This window comes from Ursus americanus, chromosome 6 (assembly GCF_024610735.1).
Source record: "Ursus americanus isolate L20-20 chromosome 6, mUrsAme1.1.p, whole genome shotgun sequence".
In the NCBI taxonomy this organism is placed as follows: Eukaryota; Metazoa; Chordata; class Mammalia; order Carnivora; family Ursidae; genus Ursus; species Ursus americanus.
The window spans coordinates 25,607,759-25,631,407 of NC_142132.1; the positions used below are offsets into that span (position 1 = coordinate 25,607,759).

At 46.1% G+C, this 23,649-nt stretch overlaps 1 protein-coding gene across 3 annotated transcripts in view; it reads right to left on the minus strand.

Annotated features, from left to right (window-relative positions):
• Nucleotides 1–23,649, minus strand: part of WBP1L (WW domain binding protein 1 like) — a 57,774-nt gene that overhangs the window by 17,301 nt on the left and 16,824 nt on the right. The window contains exon 1 of one of the 3 annotated variants that reach the window (XM_045803004.2): nt 19,472–19,694. The exons of the other annotated variants lie outside the window; for them this stretch is intronic. Within the exon in view, the coding sequence (XP_045658960.1) occupies nt 19,472–19,498 (27 nt within the window). The 5' untranslated portion in view covers nt 19,499–19,694. Of the gene's footprint in view, nt 1–19,471; nt 19,695–23,649 lie in introns of those variants that run through there. 3 annotated transcript variants of the gene reach the window in all.

Here is a 23,649-nt window from a genome sequence, read left to right on the forward strand (position 1 = left end):
CGGCGGGGGCGGTGGGGACGGGGCGGGGGGGGGGGGTTTGCTGTCCAGTCTCAGGTCTCCTCTGAGGCCTGATGCACGTGGAGAAAGCAGACCTAGGCTCGCTTCTTTTGCTAGTACACACCCTCCCTGACTTCAGAGCAAAACGCTGCTTTCATAAGGACATCAAAAAGTTTCTCCCAAGTTTACCAGGTCCTGAAATGCCATTCTTCTGGCACTGGCTCGCAAGAGCACAGTTCAAAGTGTCCACATAGTTTCTAAAAGGGGCTGTGCTGCCTTCACTCCAACACATGAAAGAATCCAGTGACACTTCGCCTCAGGAAAATTCTCCAGATGAGGTCCAGGCTCTGAACACAGGGCAGCCAACTGGTCCTAAGCGAGGCGTGGAACGGAACGCGTTTGAAATCTAAACAAGTGGTATCCTCATGACCTACTGGTGTCAGCTTTTCTCTTGGCTTTTCCATCCCCCGGCACAGGAAGCCTGGTTTAAACAGGACCCCGCTCTTTTTCCCTGCTCTGCCTCCACTTTCCTAGGGAGAGCTGAACTCTAGAAGCATCATTTAATCCAGTTTTCCTCAAATGCTTTCTACCCAGTACATCTCGACCCCTGTTCTTCCCCTGCTCCCTGACAGAGTTCACAGGCTGTCTGGGATGGTCTTGGTGATGGGAACTGTCATTCTCTGCCACAGGAGGAAGGAAAGCAGGTGGGTGGTTAAGGAAGACAAGTGGGCTCATGCACCTTTTAGCAAGGAAGAAACGGAGAAGCAGAAGGGTAAGTGAGACATGAGTCCCAAGATAAGTTCCTCCAGAAACCTGCTGGTAGGAAAGGAAAATCCCAGAGCCTAGGGTTTGGCCCTGGCTCTCCTGGGTTTAGTCTTCACTACAGAGGACCAGGACCTGGGCACAGAGGCCCTAGGAGGAGTTAAGGAAGAGTTAAAGATGCTCTCTTGTGTCTCCTTCAACCCTAAGTCTTTATTAGCCTACCCCCCTCCCACCCTCTCCCACAGCAGCCTTGAGTCAACACAAGGGCTCCTGAAATCTGTCTCCTCTCGTTCAAAGAGACAGCATGCTAACAGCGGTGTACAAATGCTGCCTTGTGCTCTTCCAGCCTTCCCTGTACAAGGAGCGTCATCACGGGTTCCCTGGAGGACTCTCAAAGACCTCCAGGCAGCTCGAGATCCTCTGTGAGGAAGATACGATTAAGAGTCAAGCAGATCTGAGTCTACAGCGCAGCTCTTATACTGGCCTTATTAATTAACTATGTGACCTTGGGTAAGTTACTTAACCTCTCTGAGCTCTTCGTATCAATGTTACTCTGAACCATTACTGCTGGGCATGAAAGACCATCTAAATGGCACTCTGCGTTCACGTAGAACTATTTCGGAAGAGTGAAGTTCCCCACAACGTGGGTTGCTCCAGACACACGAAGAACAGAAAAAGCAACCGGAGAAAATGCAATGGATAAAGTTCAAATATGAAAAATTCTCAGCACCTTTTATGATGATGATGATTCTCTGCCTTGCTTCCAAGCATCTTCAAGCACCTTACACATATTATGTTGTTCAGGCCAAGTCCTGAAGAGTGGGCAGTAAATATCCCTCCCGCTCCCTCTCTCCAGAGAGTGAACCAAAGAATGAACTGCGCTCTCCCTGTGGGCAGGGGCTCTGTCTCCTCACCTACCTCCCCCATTCCCCATAGGAGCACAGGGCTTGATGTGTAACGGTTTGCTGAACAAACACTGGCTATTCAACCCTGGGTGAATAATAAAGCGAACGTGTACTGAGCACCTGCTGTGTGCCAGGCACTGTTGTAAATGCCTTACACGTATTCCTTAACCTTAACTTGAAAGCAACTTATGAAGTGGGTAGTATCAGGGAATTGAGGCCAAGAGAGGCTGAGTAACTTGCCTACGGTCACACAGCTAGAGAGCGGTTCAGCCTCTTTCATTTGGCCCCAGAGCCTGAGCTTTTACTAGTAAGCTTCAGCTGCCTTGGTTACGGTTATACTTCTTCAGTTGCTTCTTACACTTCAGTTGCTTAAATAAATCCACTGAAGCCCCAAACCAAACAAAATCAACATTCTGTCTTTAAAGGAAAAGATAAGGACCCTGCCCTTGTGGAGCTCTTTGACTTTGGGAAGAAGATCCTTCATCTTCTACTTGGCAGCAAGGAGGGCCAACATGCTCAGGGCTCCTACCTTTTTTGCTTGAAGGGTTGTTTTTTTTTGTATACTGATTTTCTGAAAAGCAAAATGGTGTTTCATCCCAGTGTGGAATGCAGGACCTTCAATCCTTCATTTATTGAGTACCTGCCCTGCACCAGCAGTGAAACAGATGGGGAACACAACAGGCAAATGGCCAAAATGGTCATGATCTCTGGCCTCGTGGAGCTTGCAGTCTACTGAAAGATGATAAAGTAATCATGCAGACAAACCACAACTAGAAAGAGAAAAATATATGATTTGGTAAGAGCTTACAAGAGATAAGACCTAGGAGTTAGTCATGAAGGTCCAGACAGCTTCTGTGACAAAGGTAAGCTTGACTGGAGATGGCCAAGATGGTTAGACAATTAGTAACCAGGGAAGAGGGATGGGGAGAACATTCTAGGCAAAGGAGATGGTACAAGCAAAGCCCTTTGACTAAAAGGAGATGGTTGAAGAAGTAGGTAGGCAAGTTAGGTAAGTGGGGAACCAGACTGCAGGGAAGTGCCGAGATCAGATCTGCATTTTAAAGATAACTCCTTTCCTGCCATTTTTTCATTTGCACAAAACTGCATAGCCAAAAAACTGCTAGAAATGTAGAACTCGTCATAAAGAAACTATGTGAATAACACGTGTTCTCATGCTGAGGTCTCTCATCTCAGGAATGACTGCGGCGACGACCGTCAGCATCCTCGTTTGTTATAGGTATGTGTCTTCAGGCCAGATCTCCCAGGGACTGGCTCCGAGATACAGGGCACACATGGTCCTCGAACAAAAAGCACAGGCACAAAGAAGAACCAAGCAAGACCAACCCTGAACTGGAAAGAACATTTTTACAACGGAAAAGGTTGAATAGTATACCTTTTGCACATATGCAAAAAATCATCTCATCTCTTTGGTGGCAGCATAAACTGTGGGACTAACAACACTTTCCTCAACAGTTTCCATCTCTTATAGTTGCTGTTCTCAGCTAAGCCACTGTAAAGGTCAATTAATTAGCATAAGAACTTTCCAAGCGCCAGCATAAAGAGAGACACTGGGCAGTAATGGTTCCCCAAGGATGGTTTTAATTTGCCGATTTACGGGGTTGGAAAACCCTGCTAGTAACTGGCAACAGCATCTTCACGTCCTTAGGAAAGCACCAAAGTTTTAAAGTTTAAAAGTAAAAAAACAGGAAAATTGAAATTGTTCACAAGTGTTAAAGCACAGGACACTATCTTGGCTGCCAGATATGAATGAATCTGGAGCACCACTTCTGGCTTTCCCTACAGAGAGAAGGAACAGTTTCCTTCTTTCTTGTTTTTAAGATTTTATTTATTCGAGAGAAAGGGAGTGAGTGAGATAGAGAAAGCGCTCGCGCACAAGTGGGGGAGGGGCACAGGGAGAAGCAGACTCCCCACTGAGCAGGGAGCCCAATGTGGGGCTCAGATCCAAAGACCCTGGGATTATGACCTGAGCCAAAGGCAGACACTTAACCAACTGAGCCACCCAGGAGCCCCGAGAGGGAACAGTTTCTCATCGAAATGTCCAGTTTCACAAATCAAAGAACAAATATGTATTGACATCCCTCCCCACATGCCAGACACTGTGCTGGATGCTACAGCCACAGCAAGGAGCAAGGGATCCGGCGGAAGAGATCCCGCTTCCGTGGCAAGAGAGTTAGGTTGGTAACTTTAAAAATCCTTCTGTGCCGGGGTGCCTGGATGGCTCAGTCGGTGAAGAGGCTGCCTTTGGCTCAGGTCAGGATCCCAGAGTCCTGTGATCAAGCCCCACATCAGGCTCCCTGCTCACTCCCTCTCCCTCTGCCTGCCCCTCCCCCTGCCTGTGCTCTCCCATGCATTCTCCCTAGCTCTCTCAAATAAATAAATTATTTAAATAAATAAATAAATAAATAAATAAATCGAAATATAAATTCTTCTTTGCCAAAACTCCTAGAAATAGTGGCTATATAATGATATCCTTTAAATTACATAGTTGAGCTAGCAAGAAAGTAAGGAAGATCCTCAGGGGTCAAAAATGTTGGGGGAACTAGAAAGTACAGTGGTAAATGAGGTCAGGCCTTTTTAGCTGCCCTGGAAAATGAGGCTGTTTATTGTTCTTCGGCCCATCTGAAAACAGGAAATTGAAAATGAGCCCCAATATATAGTGAGGACCCTCAAAAAGACAGAGCAGACTGGGAAAAAATTAGCCTGTTGGCACACAGTGACAAAAAAGAAAGCTCTGAACTGAGAGGAAAAAAGCATCTGCTTTAATAATCTGTAACCATAGGTCTTTCCATAAGCTAATTTGAGATTCGAATTGTACTACTACATGGTCTGAAAATCCCCAAAGCAAAAATTGAACACAAAAAGTGGTTTCAGGCTTGCAATAATCCTGTGACATCTGGCAAAAGAAATACAAAACTCTGAAGAGACCTACCCTCAATCAGGGCATGATTCCCACAAATAAAGCTCTGTTGAAGATGAGCTCACAAAAGAAAATACAAAAACATGCAGAAATAAGCCATCACAAACAAGACTTGGGAAATTCAACAAATAGCAGGATAAAACTCTCAGGAAAAAACTTAATGAAACGATCAGGTAAGGTATAATATATAAGCGTGTTTCAAATTATTGAAACAAAAAGAAAGAATGAAAAACATGAGAAACAAATATAGTGAAGAAAACAGACCGTGACCGAGCAGATTGGGGTGGAAAATAAAACGCATAGAAAAATCATTATTGAAATTTAGAAACTCAACAGATTGGTTACACAGAGCTCAAACCAAGCTAAAGAGAGAATTAGTGAACTGGGAGACAGATTTGAGAAAACTACCCAGCAATTAAAAGACCACCAATTAAAGACACCACAGAAATGGAAAATGAGAATAAAAGGTTTGAGAAGAAGAATATAGAGGAGATGTGATATTTAAAGAGATAACTGAAAAATTCCGAGTTGATTAAAGACATGGAATTCTCAAACAATAATAAACTCATACGGGGGCACACTGTTTGAAACTACAGACCAACGACGACAAAAAGATCCTAAACATGTTCAAGTGGGGAAGACCGAACATTAACATGAAAGTACCACTTAAAATAGTAATAAGCTCCATGAGGATATAAAACAGGATAATAGGACAAAAAGTTTTAGATGGGGCACTCAGGAAAGGCCTCCCTGGGAAAGTGACATTGGAGTTGAGCCCCGAATGATGAGAAGGGGCCAGATTATGGAGACCTGTGGGAACAATGTTCCAGGCAGAGGGAATGTCAGCGCCTGCAAAGACACCAATGCAGGAACGAGCTTGGTATGCTCAAGGGAAAGAAAGAAGCCTTGTGTGGCTGACTACAGTGAATCTCAGGGAGAGCAGTGTGAAAAGCATCACTGAGAATTTGGGAGGAGGCCACGCCTCATATGCCTTGCTTAACAGCTAAAATACCGTAGCTTATAAATTCATTGCTGGCTGTAATGTTGCTGGATATATGAATAATATCAAAATATTTTTGCAACTCTTATGATTACCTTTCAACTTGGGACTCCCCTCCCCCACCCTTTTTTTGTCTCCCTGCTTTGTGACTGCTACTACAGAGTGAAGTAACAAAATCAACTTTCCTTCCGGTCTTGAACCAGGAATGGCTTTCCAGAAAGAAGACCAAATTCTAGGGGCGCCTGGGTGGCACAGCGGTTAAGCGTCTGCCTTTGGCTCAGGGCGTGATCCCGGCGTTATGGGATCGAGCCCCACATCAGGCTCTTCTGCTGTGAGCCTGCTTCTTCCTCTCCCACTCCCCCTGCTTGTGTTCCCTCTCTCGCTGGCTGTCTCTCTCTCTGTCGAATAAATAAATAAAATCTTTAAAAAAAAAAAAAACAAATTCTAGCACAAAACATCTACTGAACCAGACTTCTATCTGACTTTGATAATACTCTATAACCAAAGGGCAACAGGGTCTTCATAAACGAGACAGATTGGAAATGACTAAATGAGAAAAGATAGCAAGCAACTTTAACTTAGAATCAGCTATTTTTATTCTATCTTAGATCTTCAAATTCTGAAAATGCAGCACTTTCAGGCCCAGGTCCTTAAAAAAAAAAAAAGATTTGTAGGTGATCATAAAAAACACTCTTTAAAGTTTTGTGGATTTACACCTATATTTTTACAATAAGAAAGTTAATATCAGTTTTTCCCTAATACTAATGGTTTCAAGCCATTTGAAGAGCTGAGGGAAATAAGCAGAGTCGTTCAAGGGCACACATTTTGAATTGGATGTAAGGAGACTACAGAAGAGTTGGGGGTTGAAGGAAAGTGCTCAGGCAGAGGAATGATCCAGTAGGAGTCCTGACTTAATGTTTCCTACAGGTTAGTCTAATCTCCCTTTTTTTTTAAATGATAAAGAGTGTCATTACTACTTTTTTTTTTTAAGATTTTATTTATTCATTTGACAGAGACAGAGACAGTCAGCAAGAGAGGGAACACAAGCAGAGGGAGTGGGAGAGGAAGAAGCAGGCTCCCAGTGGAGGAGCCCGATGTGGGGCTCAATCCCAGAACGCCGGGATCACGCCCAGAACCAAAGGCAGATGCCCAATGACTGAGCCACCCAGGCGCCCCTCATTACTACTTTTATATCCTTCACAATATAAACTATACCTGACAATTACTTCTTTAATCTTTTCTGCCTAAGAGCTCCACTTCATGTTTCTGATAAAGGGCAAGCCATTGCTAAGAAATTAACCAAGACTCTGCTTTGTATGCAATGGGTACTAGGAATGAATTTTTATGCTGTTTGGTTGAGTTCAGTAACTTTCCTAAAGGACAATTAGGCTGGGCAGGTTTCCCTAAACAAGCCAATAAATCTAATCTGATAAGATTCAGCCTCATCCCTCACATTTGATAGTATGTTTTACCCCTAAGGGCTCTAGCCTCCAGTTCCCTGGGCTAGAGAGCACCCATCTCCCACCCTCTAGCTACAAAGTACCTTGAAGGGTAAAGCCAAAGACTGGAGCCAAGAACACTGGAGAAAAGCCTAGAACCAATGTGGGCGGCTGCTGCTTCAAGATGTAGCTACAGTGTATACCGTGGAAGGGGAGTCCCGGGGACCCCTGCTGTAGCAGTGGCAAGGGTCCATTGACCTCCACCTGTGAGGGTCTCATGGAACAATTCTGTCTGGGGACTCCCAAAGACTGGCATGTCCCAAGGGGTAAGGAAGGGCAACAGTGAATCAGAATGACTCATGGCATCTCACGAACACCGAATTTGCCCCAAGGTAGCAATGAACACACTTTGATAATAAATGCAACAAAACATGTTTCCTGAATGTGGTCCGTGGGCCCAAAAATCACCCGGTATATTTAAGAATGTAGGTTAAGAACTTCCGGGGGTTCAGCTCAAACATACTCAGGTTTGAGAACCATCGCCCCAGACTTATAAAAACATACAATACACATAGTTCTTGCCTCTAAAAGTGGAATTGTCTAATATTCTTTTTCTAGAATCCCAAACACATCCCAAAAGTTACCCCCAAGAGTAGCCACTTAGAATCAAGGCCTACACAATCATTCATATGCTTTCTGCCTCACTCCATAAAAAAGTACATGCAATAGATCATAAACATAAACTTTTCTTTAAAAAGTAACGTGTCAGGTACACTTGTATCCACACCAGTACTGCTGCACTGCAAACTGAATCCTCATTAAATAGCCCCCAAACAGAGCAGCCAAAAAAGAAATTAAAATCCATTTCCTGTGTTGCTATTAGGAACCTGAATAACAAACTCAGAAAAAGCCACTTGACCCTGGTAGGAAAATCTCAGAGCACAGATCGGAAGTTGCAACATATTCCATGGTTTTATTAAAGGCTACTTGTCGATGTCCTAGCGCATGCAGGCCTGTGGGGTCTTGCTGCTGCAGCAGCTCAGGACATTGGGTTCATGTGCCATTCTTTCACCCCTTAGAAGGAAAAGCAGTCCTGCTTCGAGGTATCCCCAGCAATCCCTCATCACTGGCCTCTTCTGCCACAGAATAAATGCACTGAGAAGTACGGCATCTTCAGCAAGGGCTGGCACAGAGAGCCAAGGGGCAAGATATCAGCACTCAACAGAGCAGGTAGCATTCAGGCAGAGCAGGAGGGCAATTCAGCCGAATATCATGTGTTCACAGATGGTCCCACGAGGGCAGGTTTTCTCCTTCCCCCTTGTATCACTACATCTCCTGCCTGAAAGCAGGGATTGCCAACTGGCAGCCTTCAGACCACAGTGGGCCCACCAATGAGTTCTATGCCCACATGGAACTTTGCTTTCCAATTTTTTAAATATTTATTTATTTATTAGAGAGTTGGGGGAGGGGGCACAGGGAGAAGGAGAGAGAGAATCCCATGCAGACTCCCTGCTGAGTGCGGAGCCCAACATGGGGCTCGATACCAGGACCCTGAGATCATGACCTGCGCCAAAATCAAGAGTTGGACGCTTAACCTACTGAGCCACCCAGGCCCCCTGTTTTTCAATTTTTTTAAAAATGGAATTAACGGGGGTGCCTGGGTGGTGCAGTTGGTTAAGCAATTGACTCTTGGTTTCAGGTCAGGTCCTGATCTCAGGATTGTGAGATGGAGCCCCATGTGGGCTCTGCGCTCAGTGCAGCACCTGCTTGACTCTCTCTCCCTCTCCCTCTGCGCCCCCCTCCACTTGCGCCCCCCCAAAATAAATAAATAAATCTTTAAAAATAAAAATGGAATTAATGGTCAATTTTTTTAGAACCAGCAAAAACAGGTTTATTCAAGAATAGCAGAGAATTGGGGCACCTGGGTGGCTCAGTCGTTGAGTGTCTGCCTTCAGCTCAGGTCATGATCCCAGCGTTCTGGGATCGAGCCCCACATTGGGCTCCCTGCTCAGCGGGAAGCCTGCTTCTCCTTCTCCTATCTCCTACTCCCCCTGCTTGTGTTCCCTCTCTCGCTGCCTCTCTCTCTGTCAAATAAATAAATAAAATCTTAAAAAAAAAAAAAAAAGAATAGCAGAGAATTATAATGGAGACAAGCAAGCTATAGCAGAACCATAGGCAAGACCCTAACTGTCAACATTTTCAAATGAAAAGGAATACTACAGAAATCAGATTTCCAGCTTCTGTTGCAAATTCCAGGCCCACATTCGGCTAGCAGCATATTAGGCGGGCTCACAGATGTACATGGGCTCTGGTTCCGCCTCAGCCTCCCCACAATCCCTGCTGTCCATGGAGCCCATCTGCTTCACTCAAGCTGTCACCACCTGGCCCCTGTGGGCATCGGATTATATCCTCCTGCTCTTGAGTTCAGGAATAGATGTTCATCCCCTCACCTTGAGGTTAAGGCATGCTGCAGAGACCCAAACATCAACAGCAGACATGAATTCTCCACACTGACGCCTGAGCAACAACTCAAACAGGACGTATAAAACAGAGCCCTGGACAAAGAGGAGCACCCCTCTGTGCTGCACGAGAGGAGTATCTCTGGAGAATCAGGAAAACCTCCTGCCACAACACTCAACAGGGTGGAGAAAACCAAGTTCTCCCCAGTGACTCTGTTTATCAAGCATTCGGCTGGGCACTTTTACTTACGTTCTGTTTTCCATACAGGAACCCAGGAAAGCAAGGCCCAGAGTGGCCACGCAGCTAGAACAAGTTGTCTGGACCTAAAGCCCAAATTGTAGTGGAAAGTATTTAATGCTTAGGGGTTATCCTAAAGTTCTGTGCTAGATGCTGACAGACACAAAAATGATAGATAAGATACGGACTTTGCCTTTGAGGAACTTTGTAAAAACCAAACTGCTAGGTTAAAAAAAAAAGTTGATGTTTCAGTTCTTGTTGCTGAAAACCTTCCTGAAATATTCAGGTTTTATGGCGCGTCTTAAGTATCATCTAATCAACAGGATTCATTCTTGTTTTAATGACTTACAATGTGGCAAAGCCTCAGGGTCGTAGTTTGGAGCAATGATGATATACACACAACACTCACGTAAAAAAGCAATATATATAAAACCCACGTTTACGTAGGACTCCCAAGGTTTTCAAGCTTCTTTAATAGCCAGCCTCTCATTTGAGCCCACCAGCCAGCCCTGCAAGAGGTCAGAAGTGCTTTGACCCTCATCTTACAGATAAGGGACTGCCCTGTAGCCCAAGGCTAAGGATGACAGACTCGGGGCTGTGGACACCCTGGCCCTCTGACTTCGGGGTCAGTATTCTTTCTATGACTAGGTTCTAGCTCATCAAAGTCTTTGCTAAATCTTGAAAATGGCTCTTGTTCAAATAAAACACTCACTTCTCTGCCTGGAAAGAGGTATGGGTTTCAAAGGTATCTGAAACACGGAAGGTGCCAGTAGACTCACCACTGATGTGCTTTAAAAGAGATTCACCAGTTTCATTTGACAGAGAAGAACACATGCAGGATCTCAGAGATCTTCCTTACTTTAAGCAAAATTCTAAATTGAACCCCATTTTTTTCTCAGCAGTCCCATCCCACTGTGGCGGGCTTTTGTTGGGAGCACAAGAAATAATGATGGGACTTGTCTTGTCTGCTGTCTGTCTAGAGGCCAGTTCTAGAGATTTATTTCCAGTAAAAAGTTTGACACTGTTCAAGGAAACTATTTACTTCTACCTGGGACAAAGTGTCACATTAAAAATGGTCTCCCTGGGCATGTGATGTAATGAGCATTGGGTGTTATATAAGACCGATGAATCACTGAACTCTACCTCTGAAACTAATAATATACTATATGCTCACTGAATTTAAATAAATTTAAAAAAAACATATTTTGTAGACAACAAACTCCAATATCTATACCACAGAAACTTATTAGCACGGCATTAAGCAAAAATATACTAGAAATGGAATTACATATCAAAGATAATGCCCTTAATATTAAGAGTAGTGTTTTCCATCTGTCTTGCATTGGGATACATATATTTACTGTCAATAGCCAGCCTATAAAGTTAGGAAAATTACTAAGCTTATCACAAATTGACTGAATATTGCTAAATACTGGGGGTGCCTGGGGGGCTCAGTCGGTTAAGCATCTGCCTTTGGCTCAGGTCATAATCCCAGGGTCCCAGAATCAAGCTTTGGGCTCCCTTGCTCAGCAGTGAGTCTGCCTCTCCCTCGCCCTCTGCCCCTCCCCCACCCCCATCTTCCATCCCCCACCCCAGGCTCCTGCCCTCTCTGAAAGAAAGAAAGAAAGAAAGAAAGAAAGAAAGAAAGAAAGATCGGTCTCCCTGGTAACAGATACAAGATTAAAAAAAAAAAATCTTCAGAATCCAGAGGCTATGTCTCCAAAGGTCTCTGAATAACTTTAAAGAACTTTCTGAACTCTAAGACCTCAGCCTTAAAGATTAAAGGAGGGGCGCCTGGGTGGCTCAGTGAGTTAAGCATCTGACTTTGGCTCAGGTCATGATCTCAGGGTCCTGGGATCCCGTATCAGGCTCCACACTCAGTGGGGAGTCTGGTTCCCTCTCTCTCTGCCCCTCTACCACCACCCCCACCCCCACTCGTGCCCTCTCTCTCTCTCTCTCATGCTGTCTCTCAAATAAATCTTAAAAAAAAATAAAGATTAAAGGAGATACCCGATGACTTAGAAAAAGGGGAATTTACTATTTTATCAGAGGTAGAGTACAATAGACCCAAGTCCTAGCAACAGGCACTTGACTTGAAATATGGCCTGTTATTGTAATAACTGTAGCCTAACTGTTCTTTAAACCATATAAAGTTATTTGGGCACTACTAAGATCCCATCCTTCTGAAATCGTTATCCAGATTATTACTATCCAGGGTAAGAGATAAAATACCAGCTCCAGAAGGGCCTGATCTTAGCTACTGGCCATAAAAAATTAACTCCCCATACCTGCCCATTAGGGGCAACCAAGATGTTAAGATTCTAAATCTCTGGGCTGGTAGTTAATACATATTGCTTGGAAAGCAGCAGGGAGAAGTACACCTATTTTCCCTGTATTCAAACATCTCGGTCCTCTTTCCCTGAGGCTTGTGGCTTCTGTGACTGCTCCCTACGCAGACCGGACACACCATGCATCAGTCATGTCTAGCTGTGAGTTTCTCTGCCTTGGCACTACTCACACTTGGAGCCAGATAGTTCTTTGTGTAGGATGTTTAGCACCATCCTTGGCCTCTTACTCACTAGGTGCTCGTAGCAACACCCCACCCCCCAGGTTCTGACAATCAACAACATCCAAACATTGCCAAATGTCCCCAAAGCAGAAGGGGAAAACTGCCTGTAGTTGAGAACCACTGTTCCAGCCAAACTGTGCCACGCGACTTAGTGCAGAATCGTGCTCTATCTCATCTTGTTGCTTGATTGCCTCATGGGCCCCCCAACCATTCTGTAAATTCCCCAGGAGCAAGACTGATGTCAATCTTACAAGCGCACCTGCCCTAGCAAAGGATCAGATGTGCAAAAATCTTCAGAAAAGCGCTGATCCTGCCGACTGATGGTCAAGGCACCTGAGGGGCTAGTCCTCGCCCGTGCTGCCTGTGCCGCTCAGCTACCATGGAACAGGCAGCGGCATGAAGGGAGCCTCCAAGGCTAAGACCAAGGCTGTGGTGATGTGATTTTGCATGACCTCTGAGAGACCTGCCCATTGGCTCTCTCTGGCCGTGATAGGTTTACCGTCACCCAGCACAATCAGAGCCAGGCCCGTAAATCCAGAACCTCACCCGGAGACGGGGAAGTGATAGCACGTTCTATTTTTGTTGGCAGCCTGCCCTGGCCTATCCTGGGCCTCCCCACCGCCCTCCGGAGCCACACCCAGAGGAGTGGGAGGTCACAGGTATTCACACCACTGCCTGTGCATAACCAGGGATTTCCAAACCCCTGATGAAAACCACAGGATCAGATGGGCAGAATGCGAAACCAAGAATGAGACCATGTGTCACAGTTCAGTGGAAGAACTTGAGAAGGTTGTGTGTTAAGCAAGAGAACCAAACAATAAAAATTTCCTGGCCTCCTTGATGCAATGCCTAAGGAAACCGATGTCTTATGTGCAACACAGACCCAGCAAGCCCTACGGCACTTTCAGGAAAAGAAGTCACTGTGTTACACTCCAGCCATCCTCAAAGCATGTCTCCCTCTCTCCTGAAATGCATACAGCTTTCCCCTACTGCCCTTCCTCCCTGAGGAAAAGAATGGGAGAGGTCAAGCAAGTCACCTCCCAGGACTGAATCACCATTTCCAGCAACTAGCAACCGATACCTCTTACAAGGTCCAGGATTCAAGTCTAGGTGACCCCTGCCCAGAGAAGCAATGGATACAGAGGCTGCAGAGGCACTCAGAAATGGCTAAAGCATGTTGACCTGAGGAGCCCCTTTCGACTCACTGTTGCTACAAGTTAGCAACAGAGTCAAGAAGGGGAGGGAAGGAGAGTTAAGAAACTAGTATCTGGCTGCTAGGGAATTGGGGCAGAAAAAGAAATTTTCTAGCAGTTTTTAAAGTAGCCCTAAATTATCGTTCCCCTGGACTAAAATTTACCTCTTCAAGGAAAAGGGGTGGGAGGGGGTGGATCCGAGTCGTGGGATATCACTGGAGGAAGTGAATGTTTTCTTTGGCTCCATCCTGGATAAAAGTTTCAAAATCAGCAGAGTCTTCTTTTCCACTAAGTTACTGTCCAGTTCACTGGTTTCTCTTTGCTTTGATAACAGGAGTGTGATGAAAAACAAGCCACATTCCTCTACAAAAGCAGCTTCTTGCAACAGAGATGGTTGGGGGTTTTAAAATCCATCTGAGGGGCGCCTGGGTGGCTCAGCTGGTTGAGCATCCAACTCCTGCTTTCGGCTCAAGTCATGATCTCAGGGTCGTGGGATTGAGCCCTGCATCAGGCTCCGCACTGAGTGTGAATCCTACCTGGGATTCTTTCTCCCTCTGCCCCTCCCCCACCTTGGGCTCTGTCTCTCTCGCTCTAAAATAAATAAATAATAAATAAAACCTTTTTTAAAAAATCCATCTGAAAGGGCCAAAATAAAAATCACCCCCTCCGATCTTTAGGTGACCGTAGGGAACTGAGGTGCTCTACGGAGCTGTCACTTAAACAAGATTTTTACACATCAGCGGCGACGAGGATTTTTGGCTCCAACCTCTGGTAGCACAAACAACAAGTGTCACCTTGGTGTTTGCTGCATTATATACAGACAGTTCCCTTCCAAGCAGGGTCTTGCTTAATTTGTCCCAAACCTTGTAGAGAGAGGCTAAGCACACACAAGGGTAGGTGGTGTCGACCGGGGCTCGATACTTGTCGCTGGCAGAGTGCGGGTCACGCAGGGGGAAGGCCTGGCAGATCTGGGTGCAGGCACCATACCAGAGCAATAGGCAAGAGGAGGACAACGCGAGCCTCTCGGCCCTGGCCTCCAGTGCCACCACTGCCACACTTCAGCTGTGCGATACCAAAGAGAGATAAACCTCCTGAGTTTTGGTTTCCTCACGACAGACAGGAACTAAGGCCTCCTCTCTCATGGTGGCTATCATGATGAAATAACAAATGACAAACAGAATTATCACGTGACGTTGGCTAACATTCAGCAGGTTAGGGGTTATATGAGAAGTTGGAAAATTCCCTCTTCCCTTTCCCTAGTGATGGCTCCCATCCTGCACTTCAGGCTGGCTTACACCGTGGCATTTCCAGTGTTGTCCTTGTGAGGCCCTAAGACTTCTTATCAGGCCCAGGGAGTAACTGGGGTTCAACATTCTGGTTGCCCTGTTACATTCAGCATCGGGCCAATCAAGGGCCTATAATATCAGCTCCTACTGTCTGGACTACAAACCACCCCTTGGGCGAGGAGCGTCTGTCCATGACATATTCCAACACAGGCAGGAGCACCCCAGTTTTGCTGGAGACTACTCATTTCCAGTATCAAGGATCATCTCACTTCGGTGAGGACAATTTGGGGGAGAGTGGGCCCCTCCCACAGAGAAAGGCAACATTCTGGGGCGCAAGATACAAATTACTGTCTTGATGGATCTACATAAAGCCTGGACTCCATGGGCCAGCAGTTGCCATCAACTGGCCCTTCCATACACCTGCGGGGCAACCCCTGAGAGTACTGGACTGTGGACAGGGCCACCTGCAGAAAGTCCCCTCCCCACACCTGTGAACTCACAGCACCCTGTCCCTCTCTAGTGGCACTCACCACCACCTGCCCAACGTTTCAGTTACCCTAAGCACTTACTTCCCCTACCTGACCATAAACCCCTGGAGGGCAGGGATAGAGTTTATATCTCTTTGTATCTACAACATGCTTTGAATGGAATACACACAATACGTTTTAGATATAGCCTGTTAGTCCTAAGAATCCCCCCGCATTACGAAATCAATGCCTTCTGAATCAAACATGAAATAGAATTCATTCAAATCAGCAGACTAAGAATGTTCTGTTGCAATCTTATTCTCTGAACGTCAGTAATCCAGCTGTTAGGTTTACAGGATGGATTCTTCTTAACCGGAAAACTCATTTTCTTGATCTCACCAGTTAATAAAGGGATAAGATGCTCAACTGTGGTATATCTAAACTCTGGTACATGGTACCATGCCCAAAAAGGTCGGGAAGTGACTCTCTTCTGAAGTTTAGCTCTTCTAAGCATAAAAAGACTGCTCTTTAGTGAACACTAGCTTCCAGTGAGCTGTCTTAACTGTTCCTTGCATGGAAGAACTAATAACAGCCTAAAGCTTAACTCTCCTTTACACACACTGAATTCATGCCACTCTCATTATTAGACCGAAGGGCCCTAATGCTTTCCTTCTTCTCTGTGTCATAAAGGATGCCAAATGGTGGGTGAGCCAAAGTCCCTGTTTTGCCTTAGGCATACCTAGCACTAAGACTCATAGATGATAGTTTCCCTTCTCATCTACAGAAGAAAACAAAAACAACACTCCCAACCTGGTCTGTCTGGAATGCTCTTTCCCCAGATCATATGTCTAGTAAACTCCTATTCATCCTTCAAGACTCAGATCAGATATCACCTTCTCAAGAAAGCCTTTCATGCACACCACTCTCCACCCCCCCACCACCCCCCATCACCCCCCACCACTGCCCCTGCACCTGACTGAGATGCTTTCCCACCCTCTGCTGTCCTAGGTCCTGGGCATTCCTGTTACAGGCAATTATCGTGTAACTATTTTCATGCTACTAAACCTAGTGGTGCAGGGGGTGCTCTCAAACTGCCAGAAACTAGCTCGGTCAGAACCACCTGGGGGACTTTATAGAAATGCATGTTCCTGGGCTCTGGCCCCAGACCTACAAAATCTACATTGTCATTAGCCCCACTCCCAGGTGATTTTTATGCATTTTAAGAACCACTGCATTGGAGTCAGAGCTCCTAGGAAGTTAAGGGTTGTGCTTTATTTGTCTTTGCATCCTTTGTGTTAGGTCCGCATTCATTAAGTGTTCAAATCTCCTCGCAGCCGCATAATTCAGTAGATGAGGCATGCATGAGACTGTTTCACAAAGTAAATGCAAATGAGCACAAAGAGACAAGCGGTGTCTTAGCTGGAGCCTGGGCCGCCTAGAAACAACCTACGGAGAATATGCCCCAACTAAAACAATGCTCTTCTCACACAGGCACTGGGCAGAGCAGTCTAGGTAGTGAGAGAAACTCCAGGCTTTAGAATTAAAAGACCAGGGTTTAAAAAGAAACAACAAGAGGCGCCTAGATGGCTCAGCTGGTTGAGCATCTGACTTCTGGTTTCAGCTCAGGTCATGATCTCAGGGTCGTGGGATCGAGCTCCACAATGGGCTCCACGCTCATCTGAGCTCATGCACGAGCTCTCTCTAAAATAAATAAAATCTTAAAAAAAAAAGAAAAAGAAAAAGAGAAGAAAAAACAAAACTTCTATTACTATTACTATTTTCCTAGCTAGCTGAGCAACTCTGGGCAAACGGCTTACCTCCCATAAGCCTCAGCATGCACTTCTGTAGAAACAGAACCGCACTACCACTTAAGACAGAGTTGTTATGTGGATTAAGAGAGAAAAAAATGTATGAAAGTACATACGTATGATGTATGATAAAGACCAATAGCATATATATTTTTGTCATTTTTAAAAAAACAGAATTATCACCAAGTATTCTTTAGAAAGCTAGCTTTCCCATAGCTCCAGTAAAGAATGTAATTACACTGTCAGACACAGAAATGCTAGAAATACACAAAATTATGTAACCAAAAACAGTCAAAGTTTTTATAGGCAAGGTTTGAATCACAGAAGGGCAGAAAGGGTCTTCAAGAGGTCTTCTAGTCCAACCTTCCACCAGGGATCTGTTCAGAAACAAAAGCTTAAGGGGCGCCTGGGTGGCTCAGATGGTTAAGCATCCAACTCTTGGTTTCAGCTCAGGTCATAATCTCAGGGTCCTGAGATCAAGCCCCGCCTCAGGCTCTGGGCTCAACCTGGAGTCTGCTTAAGATTCTCCCTCTGCCCTTCCACGCACCATCACCCCCCACCCCTGCATGCGTGCACGCTTGCGCTCTCTCTCTCAAATAAATAAATAAAGCTTAAAAGAAAAAAAAAAGAAACAAGAGCTTAAGATCCACCCGCTGTTGATCCTCTGAGATGCTCCCCAGGACCACCAACCCAGCCCTTCACTGGACCAACTGCATCCTCTCAGCTGAGAGGAGGTGACTGGACACGGACCCTCCCCTTCTTGTCTCCTCAATATACAAGATGACTAGCATATTGGTATAATAAGCGACAGCCTCCCAACCCCCGGTCAACTCACACTGGTAGGCCTGTCCCCTCCACCCTTCACCTCTGGTCCTCAGGCTTCTAGTTTCCCATACCCCTGTGGTCTTATGCGGTTTCACATCCCTTAGGGATGAGTACATAGAAATAATGGTTACATTTCTACTAAAAGCCTACTCGCAGCCAGCCAAGGTGCTCGTGTTTTAAATACATTCGTTTGTGAAAAACCCTCAATAATTCTTCCAGTAGGTTTTATTATTTTCGTTTCAAAGATGAGGTTCAGAGCAGTTAAGCAGCCTGCCCAAGACCCTGGGGGAGCCAGGATGTGGACACAGGCCTTTCTGGCTCCCCCGCCCTGCTCCTTCTACCCTACCGCCTAGTCTCCCCCTCTCTCCCCCTGACATACATGCATGAGATGCTTCAACCAGCCCATTTCCATTGCTGCTCAAAGTCCTCACCAGGGCTCACTCTGCCCATAGGTTAAAAGGACAGCCTTTCTTGGGGGACAGAGGAGATGCTCAAATGCCCCCCACCCCTGGCCTATCAGCTGCACCAAAGGAACACTGCAGATTAACGAGAGAACCCACAGCATGTATGAAGTAAGCTTTTCAGAAACACTGACTTTTAAAGAATTTGGGGCAACCCAAGGGAGATCTGCTCACCCAGCACTTTCCTAACAGTGAGACAAACCCAGCAGTCCCTAGCAGCACCTCGCTAAGGCTTCTGGTTTGATCTCATCTGTGGCTTTTCCTCACCCAGGAACAGGCAGCAGAGGGTGTGTGTCTGTCCCCACCCCCTCTTAGAGCCGCTGGTTACAGTTACACATTCCGATACAGACATGCCTCTCAGACCAAAGGGGGGTGGGGGTGGCCAACTCTCAGAAGCCCTGGAACAAATAGTTGGCAACAGCTGTGTTCTCAGCAGACAGCAGTTGGTCTCTTGCTACTGTTTTCTCATTCCACACTGGGTTACGGGCTATAATTTAGTGCCCCTACTTCAAACAGCAGTTCGCAAAGCAATCAAGACTCTGCCATCGGGGTCTGTTGGCTCCGAAAAATCTGTCAGGAACGCCAAAATGTGGTCAATCCCACCCCCATCCTTCTGAGATCTCCAGGACGTCCCTGAGCCACACAGCCCTGACCACATGCCTACAAGGAGAAAGCCTCTGGGAGCCCTTCCCTCTAGAAGATCCCCCTCCCCCCCACTCAGAACTGTTAAGAAATCTCTGCTAACTAACCAAATCAAAATGGAGAAGGAATACAAGCAGTTTGGATCAAGAATCTACTCTGCCTCTCCTCCTCCCCAGTCTCTCCCCTCAGCTGTTTCCTCTGTAAGGCTCTGGAAACAGCTTTATGGTATCTGATGGAAAATCAGAATGGATGGCCCCAGAGACCTCAGGGATGTAGGGGGTTAAGAACACGGTGGCTCTGGAGGTAAGGAGCAACCAGCACAAAAGGAGAGAAGACTGGAAATTTCTGCATGGGAGCTGGCCTGCTCTAGCTGTGAGACATTCTTCTCAAAGGCTCCCTCCACCCAAAGCTGTAGTACAACAAACAAGCTCCCACCCTTCTTCCCTGCCCAAACCCGATCCACGGATAACCAGTTCAATTACCTGTCTAAGACCCAAAAGGAAAGGCATCCTGCAAGAGCATCGTCCACACTAACGTTTGGAACAAAGGGCTTTTAAAAGTTAAGGTCTTGGAATGAGCATTTCCCCAGGTGGGCCTGCGTGCTCCGCGGTCCCAGTTAACCAGCCTTCCTTAGCAAAGAAGAGAAAGTAAACAGAGTCCTGGGACCAGGCAGGCGCTCTCCCTCCTGCTGTCCTCACTACTCCCCCCGCCTGGCTCCGACCCACCCCCACCTTCTCGTGACATATCTCAGACGCAGCAAAGCCCAAGCTGTCTGCCAAGGGGGAAATGACATCAGTTCAGGCACAGCAGAAAAAACTCCAGACAGCTGCTGTGGAATACGGAGGAGGATGTGCTGCAAACCCATGACGGCCAGCCCTGGACCCACCGAGCAGGGGGGCCTGAGATCAGCTCCCCTCTGCTCTGAGCTGGCTCAGAGGCATAGAAATCAAATCCCTCAGGCTGAAAAGAGCTACATTTCTCTGAATAAGGACGGGGACGCTAGAGCTCCCAAGCTATTGTTTCTCCTCCTTGGGAAAGAAAATCCAGCCTGGTGATTTGTCAGTTTCACAGAAACTTTTCCGCCCCCACTCCCACCAGAGTCGGTGCTCCATAAATAAAACAGTTGTATGAAGCCTGGCTGTCCCAACCTTCTCTAGAGATTGAGGCAATTAGCAGGGAGGGCTTGGAGGCACCTTTCCCCCAGCTAGGTGGGACGTGCTACCTCAGACGCTGACCTCTGAAGACCTCGCTTCTACAGGAGAGTTTATATTTCATAAACAAACTGCGCATGTACAGGTGCCAACATCTTTCCTCACTTGTCTTACAAAGGTACAACAAGTCCCACGGCAGCCTCCAAGTTGCCAGTAAAGCAGATCATCTATATTTAAACCAACTCTTGCTTCTGAAAAGTTCACCACCCCAGGTTTGCCCGCTTTCTTCTCTAAGCTCACTTTATAGAGAAAATGACTAATAGCAAGCTTTGCACAGAAAGCAAAGGCCCTGGGTCTGGCGTCTGGTGTAGACCAGCTCTCCTCTGGCCACCCTTCCCTAAACAGCAGGTCCCAGCCGCTCTCCCCCGCCCTGAATCCTCCATCAACGACAACACTAACAAAGAACAAAAGGGTCATGTTTGGATTTGTACTTGCAGAAATGACACCTTTTGGAGGGCTTTATAAATTCAGAGTTACTTTCTAATAACTTCTTGGGCGGCAAATTGATTCTATGTTTCCACCACTCAAAGCAAATACAGCTCCTCTTCCTTTTTATTTTCTGCAACAATTTTCTTCCAGTGATATTCATCGAAGGCCTCCATGGGAGTGGCAGGTTACCAGGAACGACCCAGGTAAATCGGAAACGACTCTCGCAAATTAATATCTCTCGCCCCCACCTCGGACAAGAAATTAGCAGCACGTAACATTTACAGCATGGTGAGTTGCCAACAGTACTTTTCAATCATTAGTGAATCCAGCCAGACACACAATGTGCTTGCTGCAGGTCTCCCACTGATGGTCAAGGTCACACTGACTTTCCTGACAAGGAAATGAATGAGCCAAGCCAGCTGAGCCATTTCCTCGAGGCTCATGAAAAGAATGAGCCTGAACCGCAGCCTCACTGCCACGGAGAGAGAGGAGATGGGATGTGTAGAGAGCAGTAGCTTCTGCTGCTGCAGGTGTCTTGGGGCTAGGGGGCCATTCTTCAGCAAATACGTATTAACAAGACGTGGCCACAGAGTCGATCCCATGCCTTGCTACCACTCTCACACACAAGCCAAATCAGCAGACAGAAGGACAGGAGACAGGCAGGCCCAGGTATCAAGGCAGAGCTTTCAACACCCTCCTTTCATTTCCTCAGTCCCCTAGCAATCGCTGACCACCACAAAACTCATGCAGCATTATGACTTTCATCAGCCAAACTGGAGGAAAGGGCATTCACCGCCCTTCCTGGTCATCTCTGGTCTGAACTTACCTAACAAGACACAGTGGCACCTGCAATTCTCTGGAAAGAGTCCCATGGTGTAAGCGTACTTATTCACTCATTGCACACCTACTGAATGCCCAGTGTGCCAGACACTGTTCTAGGTGCTGGGGACACTGCCATGAGCCAAAACGCTCAAGGACCCTTGCTATGATGGGCTGTGGAAGCGTTCCACATTTCTAAATAACAATCATCGGCAGTGATCTCTGAATAAGTGGAATTGCAGCAAAATTACTAGAAATCCAAAAATAATTTTGTAAAAGTTCAATCTAAATTATCAAAATTGCATCATAGGCTTCCCGATTTTCCCCTAATGAATCATCATCCTTTTATGGATATAACTCAAAGCAGTGTTTCTAATCAGCAGCTGTCTACTTTTATCTTCTTATAAGATTATAAAATCCTGTGTACAAGGCAGCGTTAAACTCGATGCATTATACCTAGCACACACAATATCACATACTCAAACAAAGTGATTGTTGACAATGGCTTCTTTTTCACTCATCTTCTCCTTGACCCTCCCACCTGCCTCTTGCTGACTAACCCTCATTGAGCACCCAGATTTGGAGGAAGTCAGGAGAAAAAGAGAAGGAACTGGCAAACGTGGGCACCCCTAGGAAGGCAAGTTCACTTTTTGCCATGTGACCACAATCCAGTGACAAAGTAGTCCGCTTTGGGATTACAGAGGCAAGATGATCATTAGCAATTTGTACTCGACTGAAAAAAAAAAGGGGGTCCTTTTATGTAAGTGACCCTGGCTCATATATGACAGACTAAAGGCAAGGCAAATCCTTCTACAAACAATTTTGGTCATCTGCCTAACAATGCAGAATTTAATTCAACGCTGAACTCAACAACTTAAAAAAAAAAAAAAAGGAAGTCACACTACACCAGAATTAAGCAGGATCATGTTGTCAAAATGTTGCAGTTTAACAACTGTCTATGGGCTCAGGCAGTGCCTGAGCCACCCTTCCACTGACCCAGCCCCTTCCTCCCCAGTTTAGAAAATCCCCAAAGATAGGAATGCTGAAACCCTTTGGATTCTGAATAATTTATTATTTAACAAGACACGCTATAACAGTGTATGTGTTCATGGCTAACAGAATTCATCCTTTCACTGTAGTTGATGTAAGGATCTTTTGGCAATATCTTTCTAGGCACCCCATACATTTACAATCTTTAAATTCGGGGATGGAGGCGGGGAGAGTTATTTTTTTTTTCAGTACTGACAATGAGCCAGACTCTGTGCTAAGAACTCCCTTTAACCCACATTGCACTTAACACCACAACAAACTCATGATGTAGGTATTACCCCTGTTCAATTGCAGAAACTGAAGCATATAGGATACCTTGCCCCAGGTCACACAGCTAGCAGTGGGAGAGCAAGGATATGAATAAAGCCTCTAGCTCCAAAGACTTTTTCCCTGACAGTAATACAGGTGTTTTGATATTAGACCAAAAGTTACCGAGGCAAACACCAGATTGAGGGTTCAGCTGAATGTTGAGCAGACATGCCCATCCCTGGTCAGTGCCCCAGAACCCTGTTTTAGAAGTCTGCCACTTACCCTGGCTCTGATTGCTGTATTCCAGAGCACAAAGGACAGGCCCGTAGGCCCCAGGATGCCAATTCTGACCCACTTTGGAGCCCGGGTTCTATGAGATAAATGACTGGGAAAGCCCTAAAGTTCTCATCCGTTCTCAGCACACGAACGGTCTCCACGGAAGGAGCCAGCTGGAACAGAAGATCTTCCATGCCTTGGATCTCAGGTAACTGGTGAATTGTTCCCACACCGTGTCACGGCAAGGTGAGGCTGGAAGGAGACTAGGGCTGAGGGCTGGGGGTTTCTAATTTCATAAGCAGGGAATGTGAAGAAAGGGTTTTGTCAGAATAGGACAACAACTGCCAGGCTTCTGGGATAGAAGACAATCTCCAGACCCAAGGCCGTTTTTACTAACAGGAGCTTTGGAGCAGAGGCTGCTAGGCTGACACAGAACATCTCTAAGATGAGAGATCTTTTATGTTTCTCAGGTTGGGCACAGGCACATTTAAATGCCTTCCAGTTTGGACTCAAAAAACCCTAAACCAAACCAAACAAAAACAACAAAAACCTAGAAGTGGGGGCGCCTAGGTGGCGCAGTCATTAAGCGTCTGCCTTCGGCTCAGGGCATGATCCCGACATTCTGG